This window comes from Lathamus discolor, chromosome 9, assembly GCF_037157495.1.
Source record: "Lathamus discolor isolate bLatDis1 chromosome 9, bLatDis1.hap1, whole genome shotgun sequence".
Taxonomy (NCBI): domain Eukaryota; kingdom Metazoa; phylum Chordata; class Aves; order Psittaciformes; family Psittacidae; genus Lathamus; species Lathamus discolor.
This window is the reverse complement of record NC_088892.1, coordinates 4,474,557-4,497,542: the sequence shown is the minus strand read 5'-3', so window position 1 is coordinate 4,497,542 and position 22,986 is coordinate 4,474,557. Positions and strand designations below refer to the sequence as shown.

General features: G+C 43.4%; 1 protein-coding gene across 1 annotated transcript; it reads left to right on the top strand.

The window, feature by feature from the left end:
* The first annotated feature begins 9,256 nt into the window (after window positions 1–9,256).
* ITM2A (integral membrane protein 2A) lies at window positions 9,257–19,409 on the top strand. Its single transcript, XM_065689475.1, has 6 exons — window positions 9,257–9,408; window positions 13,241–13,372; window positions 13,605–13,793; window positions 14,734–14,844; window positions 15,816–15,966; window positions 18,344–19,409. Exons 1-6 carry the CDS (start codon window positions 9,325–9,327, stop codon window positions 18,430–18,432), a joined length of 756 nt encoding a protein of 251 aa, XP_065545547.1. The 5' UTR covers window positions 9,257–9,324; the 3' UTR covers window positions 18,433–19,409.
* The last annotated feature ends 3,577 nt before the right edge of the window (window positions 19,410–22,986 follow it).

Genomic DNA, 22,986 nt, shown 5'->3' with positions numbered 1-22,986 from the left:
GGTGGTGAGGCGCTGGAATGGGTTGCCCAGGGAGGTTGTGAGTGCTCCATCCCTGGCAGTGTTCAAGGCCAGATTGGATGAAGCCTTGGGTGGGATGGTTTAGTGTGAGGAGTCCTGCCCATGGCAGGGGGGTTGGAACTGGATGATCTTAAGGTCCTTTCCAACCCAAACCGTTCTATGATTCTATGATTCTTAAATTCTGAATCCAGGTCAGAGGGGCAGATAAGGCTCTCTGTGTTCTCCGCGTGACTTTTTATGTTTGGGGGTGCCAAGGAAACGTCCAAATTCAGTGAGGGGAAGTCAGAGTGGCAGATGTTGTTGAGTAGATAATAAGCTGATGAATAACCCCCTGCTCTGGTCTTTGCTGGGAGCCAGGGCCTGCCTGGGGCACTGTGAGAGACCAATGCCGCTGGTTTTGTGGGACTGTCGTTGGTAAGGGGAGCAGGATGAGGGCACAGCTGTCCACAGTATCAAAGCGCTCATCTTCCAGATGCCCAGCACTACAAGACAATACTGAAGTGTCTATGGTCCTCTTGGCATCTTTATTTCTCTGGCCTCCTGTCTCCTTTTGTGCATGGATCCCAAACGAATGGTCCAGCTTTTGGATCAATGATCTCCCCCCTGAATTTCACTCTTATCATCACATTATCTCTAGAGCAGAGCAGAGCAGCAAAGGCCTGAACCGTAGCTGATTGCTACTGTCTGAGCAGAGAGAATGAGCTGCTGTATCAGCACATCCATTGCCATGGTCAACCCAGTACAGGGTTTTACTACTCCAGGCTTCCCAGCACTCTGCAACTCAGCTACCGACATCCTTTGAGCACAACTGCTGGATGACCGCTGCTGGTCACCCTGCTGAGGAGCAAGAACTCACCTGGCCAGTATTTCATGTGGAATATGCCATGGTACCCTGCCCGTTGCTGGCCAACAGCACAATCTCAGGAGCCTAGTTAGGCTGCAAGACGTTGGGAAGCAATGGGGCTACTTGCTGCAGCTGCCATGGAGAAGGGATCAAGCAGGCTTCCTGCTGCCTCCCCTTAGCTTAGACATTAGGCAGAAAGAGGAAAAAGTTCTTCTCTGTGAGGGTGCTGAGGCGCTGGCACAGGGTGCCCAGAGAAGCTGTGGCTGCCTCATCCCACAGAGTTCAAGGCTAGGCTGGACACAGGGGCTTGGAGCAACCTGCTCTAGTAGAAGGTGTCCCTGCCCATGGCAGGAGGTTAGAACTGGATGAGCTTAAGGTACTTTCCAACCCAAACCATTCTGTGATTTTATGACTCAAAGAGACAGTGATGTACTCGACTTGAACACACAGAGGATACACTTCCTTAGCATAAACAGGGTTATAAAACTGCTCTCAGTCCCGTCCTGCTGTGGCTGCAGTAACTTGCACAGAGGGTCAGAATGGGGATCTGCAGGGTGGACAGTTTTTGAAGAGCAGTGGATTTTACATTATAGCAATACTTCCTTCCCTCTTCCCCCTTCCTTTCATGCTGCCCTGCACCACTTGCCGTCTTGTGCCTCTTCCTCTTCTTGCCCTCCCCGCTCTCTCCCATGCCCAGCGCTTTCCCACCCCTCCTGTCTCACTGTTCAGACTGATTAAAACACAGTGAGCATTATGAAAACTAAAATCTTGCACAATAACTTTAGTGGAACGACCATTTCCAATGTCTGCATGATGGAAACCAGTGTTGTGGCTGCACCTTATCCTCTTAGTACAGTAATTGAACAGAAACTGGCCTCAGCTAGTATGAATTTTCAGTAAGTCTTGAAATGAACCAGACACAGTTGTGCTAATTAAGGTGGAAAAGCAGCTTATCCAAGAAATTAAAGCAATGCTCTCAGCAAGCAATTCTAAAGATGTACCTATTTGTTATATTCTCTGCGTTTATTATTCCCAGATGGTTATACAGGATATGGAAGAATTTCTAATGCTGACATTAATTTCAGCGGCATTTTCTCCTAGCAGGAAACAGCACCGAACTCTGCCAAATGGAAGTAGCTGAATTTCAGGAAAGAGGTGTTGCACACTTGTCCCAGGGTAAAATTTGGATTCAGATTGCCACCGTCTCCAAGCCTCTAGCACATGACACAGAATAAGGGGGACACAGTAGGAGAGATCATGTCCTTCACTAATGGGACTATTCTCTTGGGAAGAAGTAGAAGAAAATAACCTAGAAATAAGGTCATCGTTCTCCTGACAGCCCCATGGGAAACTAAAGTAGTGCTGAGACTGAACTCATTTTCCTGCTGAGCATGACAAGCACGTAGACGCCACTTCACATGGCAGCAGGCGCAGCAGGCTGTGAACAACTCTAATTTCTTTGGAAAATATTAGAAATCCCAAGAGAAGAGTCTGTAAAGTGTCCTTAGGCCTTTGGGAAAATGATCCTGTGTGAATTCCCAACGTGAGGATTTCAGGATTATCATTGCACGAAGCAGGGTCATAATTCGGTTCCTAGTCTTTCCGAGCATTACCAGGAGATGAAACATTGCACCATAACTGTCAAGAACTGTGTTTCTCTTATGATGAAATCCTTAAAGTAGCAGAGGTAAACACGCTGCCACCTCGGCACGGCTCTCCCTTCAAGGCAACTCCATTGCCATCTCCAAGAAATGGGTGCAAGCAGTAAAAACTGACAGGAAGAGCTACTGAAATGTTAAGAAATTTCTAAACTGCGGAAGAACAAAGATTTGCTCACTTGGACAGAAGGGTGGCTTTCCTGGAAACCCTTCATCCCATGCACTCAGTTGCGTAGCTGAGGAACAGCCTGGAGTCAGAAATGTCAGAACCAAATTCCTGTCAGCAGTGTCAGAAGGTAGAAAGAAGGTGCAATGGCAACAGATTGTGGCTTGGGAGACACAAGTTGGATATTATGGGGGGCAAAAATAGTGGGAAGGTAGTGCAGTACTAGAGCAGGTGACCCAGGCAAGCTGAGGATTCTCCATCCTTAGTGTTTTTCTAGTCTTAGCTTTGCTAGGGTCTGTTTTGACAACATAATATTTCATACAGGGATTAAACATAGTGTGTGTGTGTACTTGGGGCTGTATAAGAGTGTGTGTGTGATCACGTTTCTTCCTGTGTACTCTCAAGAGGAAACTCGTGCATGTGTTTGCGTGTGTGATCACGGGCTTCCTCCTCTCTGTATCGCATAGAGGAAACACAAGCTGGGCTCAACAGCCTGCGCCTTGCAGAGCCACCTTTCATCATCACCCAGGAGCAGACACTGCAACTCTAATGAGGCTTTGCCTCTCAGTGCTGGCAGTCCCATTGCTCACAGATAAATAGCATCACAGGATACTGCTATCACCTCCTCTGCTCCTTGACAGAAAATCTGCACCCCCTTGACAACTTCTCTGACAATCTGCATGAGAAAAAGCAACAAATCTCTTTAACTGACAATATCTGTACTCCAGGCTGCTGCTGGGGCAGGTGTTCTGTGGTATTTCTATTTTTGACAGTATAGGCTTCACACAGATGAAAAGGGACACCTGTATTCTAAATAAAAAAACATCCATAGGAGTAGATGAGGGTGAAGGTAAGTTCATTTGCCATCAGTGTTTCTTCTTCGAAAGTTCATAGTATTTCATTAGGTAAAGGAAAGCAAAAGGGCAGTGCAGCTGGCTACAGAAATACTAATTACTTAAAGGCAAGTAGAAGATTGATTTCTGTTATCATTAATGGGCTGAAGTTCAGTAAGTAAAGTGATATAACAAAATACACTGTTCCTTAAGTTCCTTATAAGCTAGTTACATTGTTATGATATCTAAAATATATCTTTAATCTTATTTAGGTAGAAAAGTGAGAGAAAGTAGGATTCTATTTGCAGGTAAGGTGTCTCTGTAATTATAGCATTAAAGCATTATATAAAGCATATGAAAGCATTATAGCTTTTATACTAACTATATAATATCAGTTCCAGCTCTGATATACTTCTGCATGATTAACAGAACTGGGCTAAAGCCCTTGAAAGATTAACCTGTGATTTTCCACCCCAGCTCCAAAGCCTTTTATAGCCTCTTAGTGCAGTGCGCAGACTCAGTGCCTAATTACATCATCTTGCTAATAAGAAAACACTCCAGCTGGAATGTTGTCTAGCTATAAATCCATTATTAATATCATATTAACAGATACAGCTACTCCATATGCAATTAGTGTGCATGTAACACAGGGATGCAAACAATCAGACCCACTCAGAGCTCTTGTTTCCTTGGCTTTTTTTTAGAGCTGCCTCTTCACTGGAAGACTTAATCGAAGTTAAACTGGCGATGTGCCTGCACAGCAACCATTTACATAGCTCAGGAGTACCATTGCTCTAGGTACTACTTTAATTAAGCCAGAAAAGGGCTGCCCCTGAGTGCATGGCCATATCGACACATTGCAAAGCAAACCCACACATAACAAGTCAAACAAGCTGCACCACTCAATGCATAGCTTTGACAGCACATTATAAATCTCTGCCAACACAGCCCTGTTGAGCTGGGAACATCTTCACACAGCTGCAGTGTACATACAGCTTGGGCTTAGATGCATCATAGGCAGCGCATGTCAAGTTCAGCACAGTTTCACAGCATGGCCAAAGGAGATGCACCCATGCCCATGCTCAAAACTAGGTCCAAACGTCGACCACAGTCACAAGCACTGGTCTGTCTTGCTGCCTTTGGGAAGAGCCTGGGCTATTGCAGCAATATCTGCTGCATGTGGGGTGTAGGTGTGGGCACTGCATTCCATCAGCACTCAGACACCACCCAGCAACTCTTACTAGCAAACAGAGATTAGGACACAGAGAAAATGCCGAGGATGGAGGCATGGGGTTAACCCCAGCACTTCCCCATTTAGAGTGTCTAACCGGTAACAGCCCCTGGTGAGCCCCTGGTCCCCTGCAGCAGCCCCAGGCAGGCGGACTCATAGTGTGGTGCTGCCAAGCAAAGGGGCAAACTGAGAATCAGCCCATCTTGCCAAAGGGGTGTGCTGTCCATAAAGGTGACCTTGGGGGGAAGTTTGCTTGAAAGGAAAAAGGGGGAACCTGAGATGGCACCCCTCAGTGCCAAGGTTAACATTACTCTGTGTCCAATAATGAGAATTCAGTCAGGTCAGTGGAAGGCAGTTTGAGCTTTGAGTGTTTATTGGATTTCGTCTATTGGTAGTGTTTAGCAATGCTTTTCTAGACCTGCCTAGACTCCAGGTTCCTAGCATATCTCTGGTGTCATTCTGCTTGCCTCACTGCAGTTGCACCAGAGGCGAATTTTAATCGGCTGGGGTTGCTGGTCGCTCTGGGCGTGCTGCTTGCTCAGCAGATTTTCTGGAGGACTGGAATTTCTTGTGGAATTCTCTCCTGTGAGGCAGTGGCTGTGTGGGCAGTGAATTCTCTTCAACACCAGTCTGAGCACGGCTGTTAGAGGATGTGTTCTTGACTTTGTAGCTTAATCAGTAATCACCTCTTTGCCTTCGTCTCCTTCAGGCTTGCTCTTGTGCCCATCACTTCCACAGTCTGTCACTACAAAATGGACTCATGACTTTTCCCTAAATGTAAAAAGGGCATTTTTCATTTAACTAATACTCTTTTGTAGTATTCTGTAACAAGACAATCAGCAGAAGTGAATAATGCATGCTTGCTTTGCCACATACATGAATCCGATAACATTGCAGTGAAGAAAAGCATGCCAGGCACTAAGGGAAGTCAGTATAGCAAATAGAGCATTTGCTGTCCAGAAATAGAGATCCACAGTCAAAGGCCCAAATTCATCTCAGCCTGGTGGGAAAATAATGTTCCTTTACAAAAGTTTATATTGGCAGCTCTCAGCATGATGGTTTTGTAGTCTGAAATACTGATAGATTCCTTGTCAACAGCCCTATAGACAGGAGCGAGGTGGAAACAAAGAAGAGGTCCCAGGGTCACTGATTAGAGTAGTAATGGACACAGTGAATACAAGAGTTAGACTGAGGGAAAAGGGGCTGAGGAGGTGAAGGAGGAATTCTTAGCAAGAGAGCCAGAAAAAGACTGGAGGCAACAAGAACTCCAGGCATATGGATTAACAAAAAACAGTGACCTTGGAGACAGTCTCCTTTCATAAGGGGAGAAAGTTTGTAGTTTCTCTTTCATTTTTAGCTGTCCTACGTGACGTACTTGTTTACATTTTGCTGTCCTTCCTTCAGTAATTATGCTAATTGTGAAAAAAATTGATAGACATAGTGCATATTTAAGACTATTACTAATTACACGTGTTAATTATTGTTTCTTCATATGTGCTACCTTGAGTCTGGGCTGGGGCTCAGTTGTGCAATGCTTTGTGGGCGTCTAAGGCTCTGTGCAGGGAACAGTCCTCATTGCCTGTGGACTTGCCCGGTGTTCAGTGAGAGTGTGAAGCTCAACCTAAGTGAAGCACTTCAGTACTTAACCATGTACTCACATTCAGGTGTAACAGAAAACTTAAACACAAGCTTAACATTAAGCTGTGAGTGACCATTGAATCGTAAAACATGTGCTTAGATGTCTTGCCAGACTGCAGCCATCCTGATAATAGCTTTGTTTGAACCAGAACAATATACACAGCTGAATGTTATGCACATACATAGTACCTTCAAAGCCTGAGAAAGCTTTGCAAACCATATTTTTACTATAATGTTAATACTTCTTACTATAGTATCCTATTGTTCCAAAAGGGTAAGAAAGTCTTCTTCTGGAATGCACAAGAGGAGGAGTCAGCATAAGCATGAATGTATTTTAAAGTCTGACTTATTTTTTTAAAGTACATTAGAATAATTAAAATATTCCTACACATTAAAAATTCATTTTAGTGCTATGAAGAATTGCTCAAAACCGTGCTAAAAGTCGCATTATCTGCTGAGCCAATGACTGGTCCGATAAAAGATGCTACCTCACCTTACAAACCTTGTTCATTGACATTCAGAGTCACAACTGGTACAACACACCAGTTCAAGCTTCTTTTTTGGCAAGTTTCCCCAATCTCTGAGACAATTTAGTTGGTATATTTGTTAGTTTTTTAAGCAGTGTGCTTAACATTATGACACCAGAAGGATTGAAAGGATAATTAAGGATAAAGGGATAATCTCTTGTCTCTCGAGGTGGTAAAGATGATCTCAGAATAAATACCAATAAACTAAACCCAGTGCATTCTCGTTAAAAAAAGGAAAATCAGAAATATTGTGGAATCCAATAGAATATGTGACATAACTTGTTTAAATATTTTGGGATGTCCAGGCCTAAACTGCAGCCAACATACAGCAAAAGTCTGAAAGAAAACTGGACTGGTAAGAAGCGACTAATGGAAAAGCATTTGAGCAGTGAAGGAGTGGAGCCACCCCCAGAGATCTTTAATGTTTATTCAGTCAAACAGCCTGATGATTGTGGGATGCTAAAAATACATGAAATTTCTTATATTTATGCAGCCCAGGATGGAATTTGCCTTTGCAGAGCTGGTGCTTCAAACCGCTCTACAAAATACAGTCTGGACACTGTAGGAGGAGCTTCATTTGGGACGAAGCGTTACTGACTGAATTGATTGCTATTATCAGGTGTGTAAGGGTAGGAAAACTTGTTTGATGATACTGGATTTACATTCTCCTGGCCACTGCATATTTTAACTTGTTTTAAATAAGTTTTGAACACATTACAATAAATTATTATCACAGATGCCACGAATAGAAGTCCACAAAATCTTCTGAAAGTTCCAGTTTTGCAAACTCAGCGAGTAAAAACCTTGTGTTTTTTCTTTTTTATCTGAGTACAGGATTTCAAGGTGTGTCCATCCCTTGCATCAGATGACAGAACACAGGCAGTGAGCAAGCTGGGATGTAGAGACACTAATCCTGATAAGTAGCAAGGGTCTATTCCAGTTCTATTTCTGTGTTCTTCTCCCAGTAAAGGTGTTGGGTAACTGGAAGATAATGTCAATTTGTTTAAGCACAAAGCAATTATACCACATCGGACATATAGGAAACTTAATCTGTTTTTAAACCTGTGTCTCAGGGACTTCAATGAGAGTATGGCTTAACTTACTCCTAACAGACTAAAGCTAGGAAGCATGATTTATTTTTTTTCTCATTTCTTGATAAAATGAGGTAAAAGTGTTTTCTGTTACTAGACAAAGTCAGGTTAAGCAGACATAAAAGACTTTATTTTTCTCTGACTGAAGTCAAAGTCAAAATTCCTATTAACATGAAAGGGAGCAAAATCAAAGCTATGATCTTGAAAGGAAATAACAGTGATATTGCATCTGCGGAATAACAGGAACATGTTTTGAATGCTGGAATACACGCTGCATCTTGCTTACACTTAGAGGAATTAGTTATTGCAATATTTGCACAGTGTTCAGTTCTGTTTAATTACAGCTGTCTGAGAGGAAGAGTTCAATGGCGTAGGCACCAGATTCAAACCAGATTTCTTTCTAGAGATGTAAAGTCAAATACCCGTGAGACAGACACACACTTTCATCCATACGAAGGAGAAGATAATTTCAGACAATCTAATACATTAAGTCTTTTCTTCTTCTCCTCCTTTGTAGGCATGAAATGAATGTTGATGCCTTGTCTGTCTCCTTGGCTGTTAAAGATCCCGTAGGCCATATTTCATAAGAGAAGGGGGGCAGTTTGACTAAAACCATCCCCATCCCTGTGCTAGAGAGCCTTAGTGACATGGTTTAGTGGCGGACTTGGGAGTCCTGGGGTAAAGGTTGGGATTGGTAGTCTTCATGGTCTTTTCAGACCACGCTGAATTCTATGATTCTATATTGATTGTGGCCCCGAGATGCCTCCTCTTCACCAGCGATGCGTTCCTAGTGTAAAACAGAGCATTAGGCGTCTGTACGATTGTCTGCACGAATAGTGCATGGAGCTAGAAGGAAAGAACACGAGCCAAGCTTGAGAAACGTGTGACAGACGCTGCCTCCTGCCGCCACTGCTGTCCCCTCGCCGCCTTGCCCAGCACAGGCAGCCTCGCCCCGATGCCAGGCTGGTTTCAGGATGCGGGTCTTTCCAGGCAGGAGTCTGATCAGCCCTTGGTTTGCCTCAGGTCACACACATAGCTCCGAGGACCTGATCGCCTCTTGCAGGGTGCTCCACGCCAATACAAAGAGAAAAGGAACTTTTGGGGGCTCTCAGGCAGTTTATGCCCCGTCTCCCTGCCGGGCTGCGCCCCTCCGCCCGCTGACCGCAGGGAGCCCCTGCGCACCGCCCGGCCTGCAGGGGGCGGTGCCCGGCGGCGTGATGGGGCGTGGCGGGGAGAAGGGGGCGTGGCCCGCTCGCTTTGGCCCGCCCCGCCGCCCGGAGGCTCTTCAGCGGGGAGGCGGCGGTGCGGAGGAGCGGCCATGGTGAAGATTGCGTTCAATTCCCCCTTCGCTCAGAAGGATGAGCCGAAGAAGGAGGCGGCCGAGGCGCTGGTGGCCGATAAGGTGCGGGGAGCGTGCTTTGCTTGCTGCCAGGCGGCGGCTGGAGGAGCGGGGCAGGGGGCCGGCGGCGGTGGTGGAGGTGGTGGCAGGAGGACATGGACGCCGCCGCCATCTTCTCGCAGCGGTTGCGGGCTGGGGAAGGCAGCGGGCAGCCCCGCCGCTCCGCTCGGTGCGCTCGGCGCCGGGCAGGCTCCCAGCGTGGTGGCGGCCGCCCTGCGGTGTGCCCCCGGTGTGGGGATGAGAGGGGCCGCTGCCCTCGGGGCCGGTGCAGTGCGGGGCTGCCGGGTGCAGCGGGTCTGAGGGGGCCCGGGCGCGTTGCGGTTCCCTCCCCACAGCTGTTCTCCCAGCCCGGCCGCCGCTCGGGCGGCCACGGGCGGTGCCAAGCTGCGGGGCTGGCGTGACATCGGCTGGCCGGCAGGCAGGGGCAGGCCCGGGTGTTTATCTCGCAGCTGGGCCTGTGCCAGGGCCTCTTTTCCTGACGGGGTTTTAAACCTCCGCAGCAAGCAGGCGGGTGAGCCCAGCGCTCCGGCGAGCTGCGGGGCTCGGCTCCAGCCTCGGGAAAGGCGCAGGGATGTAAATGCCGTGCTCTCGGCATCAGCTTGGCTCCAGGGAAGAGGCGGTTCGCAACTGCGTCTTCAGGCAAACAAAGTGGGTTAGGGCTCGCTCCCTCCTGCGCAGAAACCCTCGCAGGCAGCGAGCTGGAGCAGCGCTGTGGTGAGGTGTCTGGGTTTCTGGTATGTCTCGCTTAAATTAAGAAACCTGCCATAAAGGGTTTTAAATAGAAACCTGAGGTTGGCTTTTCCTTCCTCGCGAGTTGTCATATTGCTGACTTGAACTGAACTTTCCAAATTTGTGGGAGACTTCGATATTTTAGTGAGGTGAAGATCAGCGTCTTGGTAAATAAACTCGGCCCATCCCATAATCCTTCTCTAGAGCTACTGATTTATTCCTAATCAGGGAGTAAGAGAATACATTTAAAAGGGCCAAAACCCAATAAAACTTGTGGGGTTGGCCTCTAGTGCCTGTTTTCCCCCTTTTTGTGCCTTCTAAGGTGTAATCAGGAAAGCAGCCTGCTTTCCAGCCTACAGATCTTCTGCCTCACTTAAAATAGCCTGCCTTTAAAAGGGGAAGGGGTGCAGGGTGGTGTTATTGCTCAGAGGACTCTTGAGCTGTAGGAGTTGTATGTGTGCACGGTTAACATAGTAGCACTGAATTATTAAATCAAAAGGAAGGGGGGAGAATAGGGAAACAATGTAGATCAAGTACTAATTTAAAATTTGAAAATATCCTCAGTCTGGCTAATTGTAGGACAAACTCATCAGCTACTTTGTTGGCCTTGTACCATACAAATTCTGAGCATAATAGTTCTAGTATATAGTTAAACCTTTGCTTCTCTTCTCTTGATAGCTGCTCTTCTCAATTTGTCACGCATGCTGTTTTGTTACATCTGTCACAGCATTCTCTGTGTTTGCACATGTGTATGTGGGGTTTTTTAACAACTCTTCACTCTGACTTCAAGGCTTAGTCCTTCATGTGCCCATCAAGTTCACCATTTTCCTCCAAGACAAGCTTGTTCTAGTATTTTTTAATGTCTCCTTTTTCTGGAATATTTGTGCAGAGCAAACAAGCTTAATGGCTAATGTTGGTGGAAACAGCACGGAAAAAGTCTTCTAGAATATCTGCATGAAACACTTGAGCAGAATACTCTCCCTGCAGCTTCTTTGGAGCTGGCTGCGTCAACAGTGTCTCTTGAGCTAGATGCAGATGTTAACACAAGTGATTTGTCTTTTCTCTTACTCCTAGTTTGCTTTGCTTACAGCACATTTTAGAACTGCTTTTTCTTTGTGGTTCTTTTAATCACTTATTTTTGAGCAGAGGCTTTGTAACCTACTGGAGCGAAGTCTTGGTATTGTGTTCTCTTATCAGCCTTGTCAACTCTTTGTTCTCAGATTCGAGCTGCCTACAGTGCTTCTTAATATGATAAATACCTTTGCTTTGTTTGAAATACGTGTAGAGCAAGTGTAGCTAATTACATGTCGACATCATCCAAGCTGTGGGATGTCTGTAGTGCCAAAATCTGCTGCAGACTTGCAGGCTAGATAAGTTACTGAACTGAAAGGTGTAGATGGAAGTGACAGAATGTGAAGAGAACATAATTAGTCTTGATCTTAAAAGCCAGTTAACTCTGAAAGATGGTTTTCATATACTGCAACATAAAGTAGCATAATTTTGACTTCAAATAAAGTTTCAAGTAAAAATTATGTGGGGTTTCTTGCTTGTGGGTTGGTTAGTGGCTTCTTTTTTTTTTCTGACAAATGCTTAACTAGCCAATTGTAGCAGTTTGTCTTGCTGAATCAACATTTTTCTGTTTGGAGGATGTGCGTGTGGAATGTAGGAGTATTGACTTTTGCAAAACAGCTTGTTTTCTGTTTCAGTACTTGCATAGCTGATGCATTTGACTTCTACATTGCTATGTCTCGCTGAGCATGGAAATACATGCAGCCTTTGTAACAATGCTGTGGCTTGTGATCACAGGTCACTTAAGTATATTGTGTTCTACAGGAGTGCAAATAGTGAGACCCAAATAAAGAAAAGCCTTGGAAGCTGCTGTGCTAAATCTAGCTACTGACTGTAGGAACAACACAAAGGAAAAGATCTTTTGCTGTGAAATCTTTTCTTCCTGACCACTACAAAGAGCAGGTCTTGAAAACGAAGTGCTCAATACCAGAGTCACGAATCATTAAAGGCACATAGTTGGCCAGACATACAGATTATCTAACACTTTGGGGTCAGTTGGCTTGTTGGGTGTTTGTTTTTTTTTTTTTTTGTTGGTGTTTGGTTGGTTGGTTGCGTTTTGTTTGTGCTTGTTAACACCCAAACCCAGTGTGTGTTGGCTCAAAGAGAAAGTCTCTTCTGGTTGTTGAGTATTTGACAGTACTTCTGTCGCTTCTCAGCCTGCATTGTGTGAGCTTTTCACCTGGAAGTCTAGAAAGGCACTGAAACAACTCTTGAGGGTTAAACTTGTCATTCAGACACCACCACTAACTTTGCACTTGGTATTACATAGCCCACCACCATATTACATGGTGATGGTAGTAGTTTCCTTTGGATGCAGTCATCTGTTTGAGAGAGAGCTGGGTGTGGAACAAACCCTTGAACTAGAGAGGTAAGTTTCAGGGTACTAGAAACAAAACTTCCCTAGGACTTGGATGGAAGAAGGAGTATTTTGAAGCTGCAAGGTAGGATGTGCCATGGTGACTTTATTTTTACTTGGCATAACTTAAAGCTGTATTGAGGCTGATGAATGGTTCTCTTTCGTAGTGGATTTGTACCTATTACAAGTTCGAAAACCTGAATGTTTGACTTGTGTCAGAGGTCTGCTCCCTAGCTGATAGACAAAGTTGCATCTTAGCTTTTTCTGTTAGCAGGAGGAGGATAGGAAATAACCTTTTGGTAGAAGGCCTTAAAACAATGTGTACCTTAGAATGACCTTGCTCTACAAATCCTGCTTTCCTTGTGCTATATTGCAGCTGCAGCACTGTATCCTTTGTTACAATTACTTAAATTCCTTATGGCTCAAACAGTTTTTGGATAAAGGCTTGTCTAGAAAGCATCTCCTAACTAAGAAAATACCCTCTTTCAGTGCTGTTTGAAAACTGATCTTAATATGATGTAGTATTTCATGTAACAGTCTTCCTTATATAATGCTTGGCTTGCAGTTCTCAATACACACCTATAAGAAATAGAAAATGGTAGGTCAAAGTGAAGCAGTAGATAACAGCTCTAAATTCAAAAAAGCTACGCCTCCTAAGTTCTCATCTCCCTTTATTTAAAGGATCCGGAAATTGCCACACATGGAGGTGAAAACTCATCTGGGAGATGTCTGTTGACTCTGCTGGGTCTAGCATTCATCTTGGCAGGGGTGGTTGTTGGTGGAGCCTGTATCTACAAGTACTTCATGCCTAAGGTAATGTCAAAGTTCTTTCTTTTTCAAGTATTGCGGAATAAAAAAAGTGTAATTATAAATGTATTACCTCTGTAATAGAAAACCTTCAATAACTGGGACATGAAGATCTTGATGTCCTTTATAAGAGCCCCAGCTGTGACAGACCTGTGCTTTGTCATAGCATGAGTGTTAGAAATACCAGTTTTAAAGGAACTTTTTCTGTAAAAATAATTATTCTTGCTCTTACTTTCAGCATAAGGTGTACCGTGGTGAAATGTGTTACTTTGAAAATGAAAATCGTGATCGTGCAGTAGAACCGTATTTCCTGCCTATTGCTGAAGAAGCTGACATTCGAGAGGATGATAACATAGCCATCATCGATGTCCCTGTTCCAAAGTTCTCAGACAGCGATCCAGCAGCAATCGTTCATGACTTTGATAGGGTGAGTATGTGTGAAAGGGTAAGGAAGAAATAGTCTTGTTGCTCACTGAGAAACTGTGGAGCAGGTGGTATTTGCAACAGCTTCAGGGATTTTGTTCTTGAGACCTTGAAAGCTTGCTGTCAATGTGTTAGTTGCATGTAGTTTCTCTAAAGCAAAGAGGAGAGGATGGTTTTAAGTTGACTTTTTACTAAAGTTGTGTTGGTAGTATTAACAGTTATCCTTAGCTGTAAAAGCTGTCATAGGCTGTGAAGCAAACCTTGGCAGGGCAGATACAATCGCAGTAAAGGCACTAGAACTGACCTCTGTATGTGCTGCCTTTAACGGTAGCATTGAACACCACACAGCTGAGATGCGCTACTTGTGTTTGCAGAACTTAGTTTTCATCTTTGCTGTTTTGACAGAAACTTTGCTATAACTTAAAGGATTCAGGCAACTTTAAGAACTTCAGTTGATTCTGGCTAACTGCTATGCAAAGTCATAATAAATAGATATGTTGATAATCTTGGTTTCTGCAGTTTTTGCACTCACTAGCAATGCTGATTTGACTTTTTCTGAAGAACTGTTTACAGGGAATGATTGTTTATCAGCAGTTGGATATCTTTTCGTTGCACTGTGCTTGGTTGGATTTCCTCAGTTATGAAAGCATACTCCCAAATATTTTCTTTATGTTAATATAAACTGTACTAATTTAGAATTATGATAGCAGCAGCTTTTATAGTCAGCTGTCGCTTGTGTACTGAAGTCCTGTTGTAAAAGAGCTGTAACTACTGTGTTTGCAGAAGTGGTGACTGTTAAGTTCTTGTACTAGACAGTTCCTGAACATACCTCTTTGATAGTTGTTGTGCATGATATTCAGCTGTTAGTGTCTTTCTTAGTCCTTGTAGAACTGTGTTCTAATAGCCAAAGGTCAAGCTTAATTAAAAACTTGTTTTCAAAATAGCTTTTGACTGCGTATCTTGACTTGCAACTGGGTAACTGCTACGTGATTCCGCTGAACACATCCATAGTTATGCCACCAAGGAATCTGATGGATCTCTTTGCAAAACTGGCGGTACGTGGAAACTTTTCTGTGTAGTTATGCTGACAAGACCACTTTTGATAAGAATGGGTGTTGCTCCTGAACCACAGCCTCTTGCTGGAACAGTCCTCTTGCCATCAAAGTACATAATCCCCCTGGCTCAGTCACTGTACTGAAGTTAAGGCCAGCTGTCAGTGTATATTATGTTGATCAGATTCATGCTTAATGCTCTTATTAATACCTAGCTTTAGGGAAGCTGAAAGCAACTAGCAAATACGGTTAAATTTAGCTATTATAAAGGACTTTGATAAAGCTCCAAATATTGTGGAAAGCCTAAACCTGAAAGTTACTACCAGAAAGCTCCCTTGCCCCGTGAGAGTTTTAATGAAAAAAATAGTGCTAACTTGTGCTTGTGTTTTAGTGGCATTTAGTGGCATTATAGTTATGAGCTCACTGCAAGCACTGTGACTCTTCAGGGACCAAAACTACTATTTTTTCCAAGATGACTTAAAAGCCAAGCTGATAGAGCTTGCTGCTACTTCCAAATTAAATGCAATACTGAGAAATCATGCATCAAATGTACTTTTCAAAAAAGTCATTAACTCAGCACCTGATGCTAGAGGCTGGCTCATGTAGTTTAACTTGGTGTCTTAATTTTTAATCTTCCTGGAGATAAAGCTTTAAGTGTGTGTCCTTGCCCCCATTTTTTCTGAGTTGGACATGAGGGGTGAGAATTTGTTTCAATAGTGCTGTAATGTTCTGGTTTAGACTTTTGTAGGTGGAGCAGCTTTGATTGTATTAGATATGTAGCCCCATACATGGAAGCTTTTATAATACTTTTCTTTTAACTACAGACTTTCTGTTGCATACAAATAAACCTTTTGTGTAAAGTAAAAGAAGTAAAGCTGGAATCTAGAGCCTGAAGACCTTCTGAAGCAGAAAAAAATGTTATGATATTTGTTTTTAGCAGGATGCTGTATTTCAAGGGTTTTTTTCTCTTTTAGACTGGCTCTTACTTGCCCCAGACTTACCTAGTCCGTGAAGAAATGGTGGTTACAGAGGAGATCGATAATGTGTCTGATTTGGGCATCTTCATCTACCAGCTCTGTGTTGGAAAAGAGACATTCAGACTTCAGCGCAGAGACCAGATAACAGGTGAGTTCCCATCAGTAAGAAACCAAGCCTGTTGTTTTAGGATGGAAGGGGTAAATACTTCAACTACTGGAGTTGTGAGAGCTCAACATGAGCTGAGACTAATCAGAGAACAAATAGGTATTTTTTCCCCTACCTTCAAGTATGTATCAGTGGTGTCATTCAAACATGCTGAGAGTTTCAGTTATGGGATTAGAGATTACAACATTTTTCTGTTTGGTTGAAACTGTAAATTAGTTTGACCTTAAAATTCACATAATCCATCTGATCATGTGAGTCTCTAGGTGCAGCTTAGTTTGTCCCTGCTACCTAAAACTGGGTTGCAGGAGTGCAAAGTAAAAGCATTATCTTCTGGTTCACTTGATTTGGAAAAAAACGAAGTAACTGAACTAGTTCTGGACATCCCAGACTTCCTGTGTGAAAGAGGAAGAACACTTCATAGGAACTTCTGAGCTCTGTTTGCTGTCCATCTCCTCACACCACTCCCTGCTATTCTGTGAAAAGAATTGAATTTGAGGTGTCAGTAGTTCGACATAGTGGGAGCAGGCCTGGAGTACAGAAATGTAGTACTCTGGATTTTAGTTCACTGTAGTTCTTAAAGCATTTCATAAGTTTGTTGCTCTCACCAGACAAAGATCCTTTGGCACTCACAGCCTTTCAGAATGCAAATGTTTGGTTTGTCAGAACTCTCTGCTCTGGTTTTCATCTTGGGCAAGAGTTTCTTCAGTTACAGCTTACAGCATCAGGAGCCACATCTCCTGTTTGCTGGAGACTACATCCTGTTGCTGGATAGAAGGCTCTGTATGTGGGAGCATGAAGACTGGTCTGTAGTTAACAGCATAGGACACATGAAGAAACAGTAAATGCTACCTTTATGGGGGAGAGAGGCTTGTATCTCTTAGCTTTGTGAAGATGCTTTTATGAACAAGTCTAAATTGATTGCTGCTGTGTCTAAGACTAGTCTACAAACAATAACTGCAAAGAATGTTTATGGTATTTCATTAAATAATCTTACTGTAACATCGTGTTGACATCTTCACAGCAGAATATTTGCATAAAAAGATTCTAGTAAATGAATAATGCTGCTTGGTACTGTCTCTGTCCTGTAACCTTGTTTGCCTTTGGGAGGAAGGTGAAAGAGGGTGGGAAATCTAGTCAGCTGGAAGACTGCTGCTGAGGAGAAGATTATTCAGGAGCAAGGCTTGTCTTGCTTTCTGGGTCAAATTTCTAGCATGTTTTTCCTCTAATGTGTACAAGCTATGCACAAGTAAACAATAAGACTGAAGTGGATAAACTTTAACTTCTGTGGAGAGGTAGTCTTGCTTCCCTGGTGCTGCATTGGCTCTTGGATTTCGTAGGATGCATGGGTTCATCAGTTAGATGAAACTGACCTCAGGTTCTGTGGCATTTGCGTGGAGCTGTAACTGAAGGCATGTGAGGAACTCAACAGGTCATCCTGACTGTTCAGTTATGTTCCTGGTTAGATAGCATTGGAAGCTTTGTAGCTTGTCCGGGCAGTTAAGACTGAGATGAATTGAAGGACAGACTGGATTTGAAGTGCTTACAAACCAAGTAGTGCCCTACTGGGTTTTGTTTAAGAGCTAGTGTTTCTAGACTTCAGTGGATAGCATCTTTTACTTACTCTAAACAATTCTGCTTGTTGAGCTATAAATCTTTCTTCCCTAATGGTTGTACATTGGAGGGCATTAGCAGCTTGTCTTTGATGGCAAGACTGCTATGTTCTTGTCTCTGAATAAAGATTCACAGCTGCTACAGGTGAACTGCCTGTGTCAGATCCAATCTGGCATGTCCCAAAATAGAGAAAATCACTTTAATGCTGTTAGGGAAAACTTGAGTGAGATCATAAGCCACATGGCAAATCCTCACAGGGCTCAAGGTGAAGCCATCTCTATAGAAGCACACTCTGCATTACTACATCCCGAGTAGGGGGAAGTACTGATAAAGAACCAGGGTTTTTTCCTACACCCTTTCTGAGTTACTGAAATTACAGGGAAGAGTTTAATCTGCTTTTCCTTTTCTCTATGGCTAAACAGGCCTATGAGAAACTGCCATAAGCTATTTAGTGTTGTCTCTTCTACAACTAAGGTCGTGACAGGGATGCTAGAAAAAAGTGCTTGCTTGCTTTGTCCCTGGGCTTTTACATGGCTCCCACTTCGGTTGTTACTGTTCTGACAGTGTGGGAGGTGCTTTGTTAGAAACCAAACTGATACCAAGCACTGATGGCAGTGCCTGGTTGTGGGAGCACTGTGTACTGCATGATTGTATCTTGCTGCTGTTCGTAATGTTACAAAACCTGTAAATACTCACTGGTGGGTTATAGCTCTGCTTTACTCAAGTTCTCATCTTTTCTCTTCCCCAGGTCTGCAGAAACGTTCAGTGGAGAACTGTCATTCAATCAGACACTTTGAAAACTCTTTCGTTGTTGAAACAAAGATCTGTCAACAGTGAAAGGTGTTGGATGAGAGGTGACTAGTTCACACCTCTGTTGAGAAGTCTGAGCATTAGACATCGACTTCTTAAAATGTGCAGTGATAATCAAAAGCCTTATGCATTTTCTGTGTATTGCTTGTATTTCAAAAGACAAAGTCACCATTTCAGCTTTCTTTGATCCTTGGTATAACTTTTTAGTTGTCTCATGTAAATGTTAAATTTGAGTAAGGTTTTTTTAGAAGGCTAATACCAGTTTATCTGTTGAATGTGTTTGATTTAGTGTAATCTGGGAATGGCAGAAAAATATATATATAAAAATGTTAACCAATTCCTTGGCTGGAACCAGTTCTGTTCACCTTAATCTTTCACAGAATGATTAATATTAACAATCTGTGGTTTGCACATCTTGTGTAGTTCTGTAGAATAGCTCTGCACTCCGCATCCTGGCTAAAGAACCTGATCCATATCATTAAAGGTTTATTTTAACTACCATGTGTGAAGCATGTAAAATCCAGCCTCAGCATAAACCTTTAACACTACCCTGTTTTCTTTTTGTGCAATTACTGTATTGAATTCGTATGTATATTTGGAACCTTCCCTGAGCTTATGTTTAATTCTTCTACCTTAGTTTGGTTTTGTGCTATTTAGTTGTTAGATTCAGATAGAATTGCTCTTAAAGCTTGTCAGGTTTTTTTGGTTATGAATTGGTTTATTCTGTAGCTTCCTATTTCAAGACTCTGTTCTGGTATAGCTCACTTGTGAATGTGACTGTAGTTGTAACCTTAAACTACTCTGGCTTATATATACTTTTTAGATCAACTTTTTATGAGCAAGTAGCGTTACTACTGCAGTCAGCGCATTGTTCCTTTTTTTGAAACCTGCAGTGTAAAGATAATGAAGAGTTAGTGTCCTGCAGTTGATGAACTTGAGAGTTTTATTAAGGGACTTTATATTGGCCTAAATTCTGCAACCCTATAATAAATGTTTCTCTAAAACTTTGGTGTTTGTGTGACTTCATGGAGTTGAGAGTATATCCTGCCATATGGCCCGTGTGAGGGAGGTGATAGTTATGGGTCTGGGACAGCGCACGGTGCTCTTCCCTCTTACCCCTCTCACCCTTAACTCTTTTTCAGCTTGTGGTGCTGAGTTACCTCTGCCTCTGTGGTGCATAAGTTCAGGAACAGAGGGAAGAAAAGATAAACTATCACCCATGGGGCAATTCTCAATAGTGTTTAGAGCTGTGAACTGCCTGCTGAGCGACTTCGGGCTCCTGGGCAGTAGCTGTCAGTTGTGGTATAGCAAAGGGAGGATGTATTCTGTAATTCATCCTCTGAATACTGGTGTGGATGAGGCTGATGATTACAGGTTTGCTTGTCTTAGTGTGTTTATGGAAGTGCTAATGAGAAGCCTTTTTAGCGTATCATAATTGATGAAGGTAGCAAAGGGTTAATTGCAACCTTATTATAACACCTCTCAGTATTTACCCATGAGCTTTGCTGTGCTTTGAGCTCAGAGCTATGGGAGCTGCGGTGAGATTTCTGTGACTAGTTGTTCAGGAGCTAAAGTGTGAACTGGCTTTCCTGGAAAGTAACTTGGATTATACAACTGGAAGTAAAGCAGTAAGCAAGCTAACAAGGGAGTGAGAAGTGACTATAGGAGAGCCTGCTCTCAGTCATTGTTTATGGGATTAGGCAGAGGAGAGGAGCAGAGGGTGGGTCCTCGGCAATAGGGAATTCCGTTGCCTTGTCTTGGAAACTAGTGCAGCTTTTCTCCCAAGGCACATAGTGATGCAATGCAGAGGACACACTCCCCAAACTACAGCTTTGGTCTTTCTGTCTCTGCAATAGTAAGTGTAGGAGAGTATTTAATTATGTACTTAAACTGTCTGAAATAGAATACTGTGGAAAGCTCTAATTACCTGAAACAGGCTGGTCTTACTGGGGGAAGTAGCTGCACTGAGAAGTTGCTGCTGCAAACTCAAGTGCTTGGGCAAGTTGCTGCTCTTCGGCTTCTCTGAGAAGATAACCTGACCCTTGGGGGATTGGCCATCTCATTTATTTTGGTTGTCTTGAGTGGAAGGGTTTGGAAACATCTCAGCTGCAGAGAGCAAGAAGCATCCACACACAGCATTGAGGTTTGGCTTTACTGAGAATGAGAAGTAGAAATCCTTCCAGCTGTGGGTGGCTCCTGTTCTAACCTGCTGGGTACCTTGAGACATGCAGCAGGAATGCTAGGCGTGCTTCCAGATAGGCTGAAACAGTTTCTCTTACTCTTGTCTGATAAAGCTTTTAAATGAAGTCAGTTCCTTAGGAGCATATTGATGTTCTAGGCAATAAGCCAGGATGCTCAGAGGAACAGATTGTTCTTACCTGCTCAGTGCTGCTGCATTGAGAAAGTAGCTGAGGTTTTGGTCGTGTGCAGGGCTTATCATCTGCCCCTGATCGTTTTTGGCTGGTGTGGCCATTCAGCGATCAAAGGACTGCAGTTTTAAGGTTGCTTCTATGAAAACAGCTGGTATTCCTGGGATCTTCTAATGCTGTCTCAGTTTGGGCAGCTCCTGGGATGAGCCAGTCTTTAGGAAGCAGAGTGCAAGTTGGAAGAGTCTCTTGCACCAGTAGGTGGCACAGGCAGCAAGAGCTTGGCCGTAAGTGTGTGTAACTGGCAAAAACTTTGTGTATTTATTCTAATGTACAGGGTTTTGCATATTCTGCCAAAATCTAAAAATGGTTTGTTCAAAGCTTCCTCTAGGTGGTGCTTAGTGTCTTTGCTTTGTTTTTATCCATAGTGAAGAGCATTTTTATAATACAGCTGTAACCTCTGTGTAAACCCCATTAAATATCCAGGTAAGATTGGCCTTCAGACACAGCTGTGGGAACTGAAAGGATAACATAAGCAAGGTGCAAATGCAGACTGATTTGCTGGAGTAGCTTCTATTTACATGTGCTTTTACTGAAAAAACAACCACTGTGCACTTACTGACAAGTGATCTTTATACTAGCTTGAAGGTTATTTTTCTGACACAGTATACTTGGTGTTAAATACGTTTATGAATGTGAAGTTTGCAGTCCAGTGCTTTGGATGATCCCTTTTCCAGCATTGCATGTGACGGTTTTTCAAGTTTAAGTACTATAATCAAAGTCATGCTTGAGGAAAAATCACAATTAAGAACAGACTTGAATTCGTGCCTTGGAGGAGATGTTGTTAACCTTTGCAGAAGCCTGATGGCGTTCTGGCTGAGGGTGACTGGTAAGATGTGGGCAATTGGTGATGTGTTAGACACTTCCATTAAAGTAGGTGATAGTCTACACTAGAACTTCAGAGTTTCCTCTAGCTTGACTTTGTAAAAAATCATAGAAATTACAACTGTTACTTGGATATAGAAATATATTGAGAAGCAGATCCAGGGAAGGAAAAATGGGTACAGCATGGAGACATCTGAAAGATGTACCCAGGTCTCAAACTGGTATGAAATGGAGCTTCTCAGACTTGGTAAATCGGTTGTCTAAAAGAGACATTTTCACAACCCTACACTATGGACTGTTGCAGCACAGCCATGCTTAGCGTGGTAGTGAAAACCTCACCTTGCACTCACAGGAAGAGTCACAGTGTACGTGCAGATTCCTGGAGGACAAAGAGCCTGCTAGGACTTGGCAACACTGGGCTGACTTCTGTAGCCTTACTAGTTCTTGGCATTGCAGGGACAGCTACCAAAACCACAGATGTGCTCAGCAGACTTGATAGTGAAGGATGGCAGAAATATCAGCCGAAATCAGCTCTGAATTTCCCAGGGAAATTCTGGTTTAGCATTTTTAAATAATCTCCCTGTGTCTGGGATTTGTTCTTTCCCAACTGCTTCAGCTCTGCTTGCAGTAGGGGGGGCTGCGTTGGGCAGGTCCTTCATTAATGATCAAGCAGCTGGCAGCCTCAGATTTTGTAGGTTGATGCTTTCATTTCTGGTCTTCTTTGAAGTACTCAGAAAAGCTAGGAAGAAACAAACCATTATGATTGACTAAAGACAGCCTCTTCCACCCTACTGCTTCCCCATCTGTTGCGTTTCATCTCACATTCTCCTAGCATGCCCTAAACGAGCACCACACTTGTAGGGCCAGATAGATGCAGTGCAGCCCACAAAGCCTCTGCAGTGGCACAGCAGCTAGCTGTGTGGCTGAGCTACCACTCTGGTAAGGCCGAGCTTGAGGTCAGGCTTGGAAGGATTAAAGCCGCTTTGACTGTCCTAATTCTGAGCTGTGTGGGGGATGGTTTGGCTGCCCGCTGCAGCGCAGGGCCCAAATGCTGGCACCGATTGATTCAAGACTGCAACCAAAATAATAATGTGTAATTACAGTCACATTATTTAATTACAATTATTTCTTAATTATGTGTGTATATATTTGTGATATTACCTAGGCAATTTGGGTGTATTTGCTTCCATGAGGATAATTAAAGACTCTCCACCTCCCAAGGAAATTATTTGTTCTAGTTCAACCATTTTGTTTACCTGAGCGTATTTTCTCTCCTTTTGTGCTGTGGCACCACCGACTTCCACATTAACAAGTGTGAAAGTGAATTTAC

Coding starts and splice junctions, on each gene's coding strand:
- ITM2A (XM_065689475.1), top strand. CDS start 9,325: ATGGTGAAGATTGCGTTCAATTCCCCCTTCGCTCAGAAGGATGAGCCG. Junction 9,409..13,240: donor AGGCGCTGGTGGCCGATAAG/GTGCGGGGAGCG, acceptor CTTTATTTAAAG/GATCCGGAAATTGCCACACA. Junction 14,845..15,815: donor ATCTCTTTGCAAAACTGGCG/GTACGTGGAAAC, acceptor TTTCTCTTTTAG/ACTGGCTCTTACTTGCCCCA.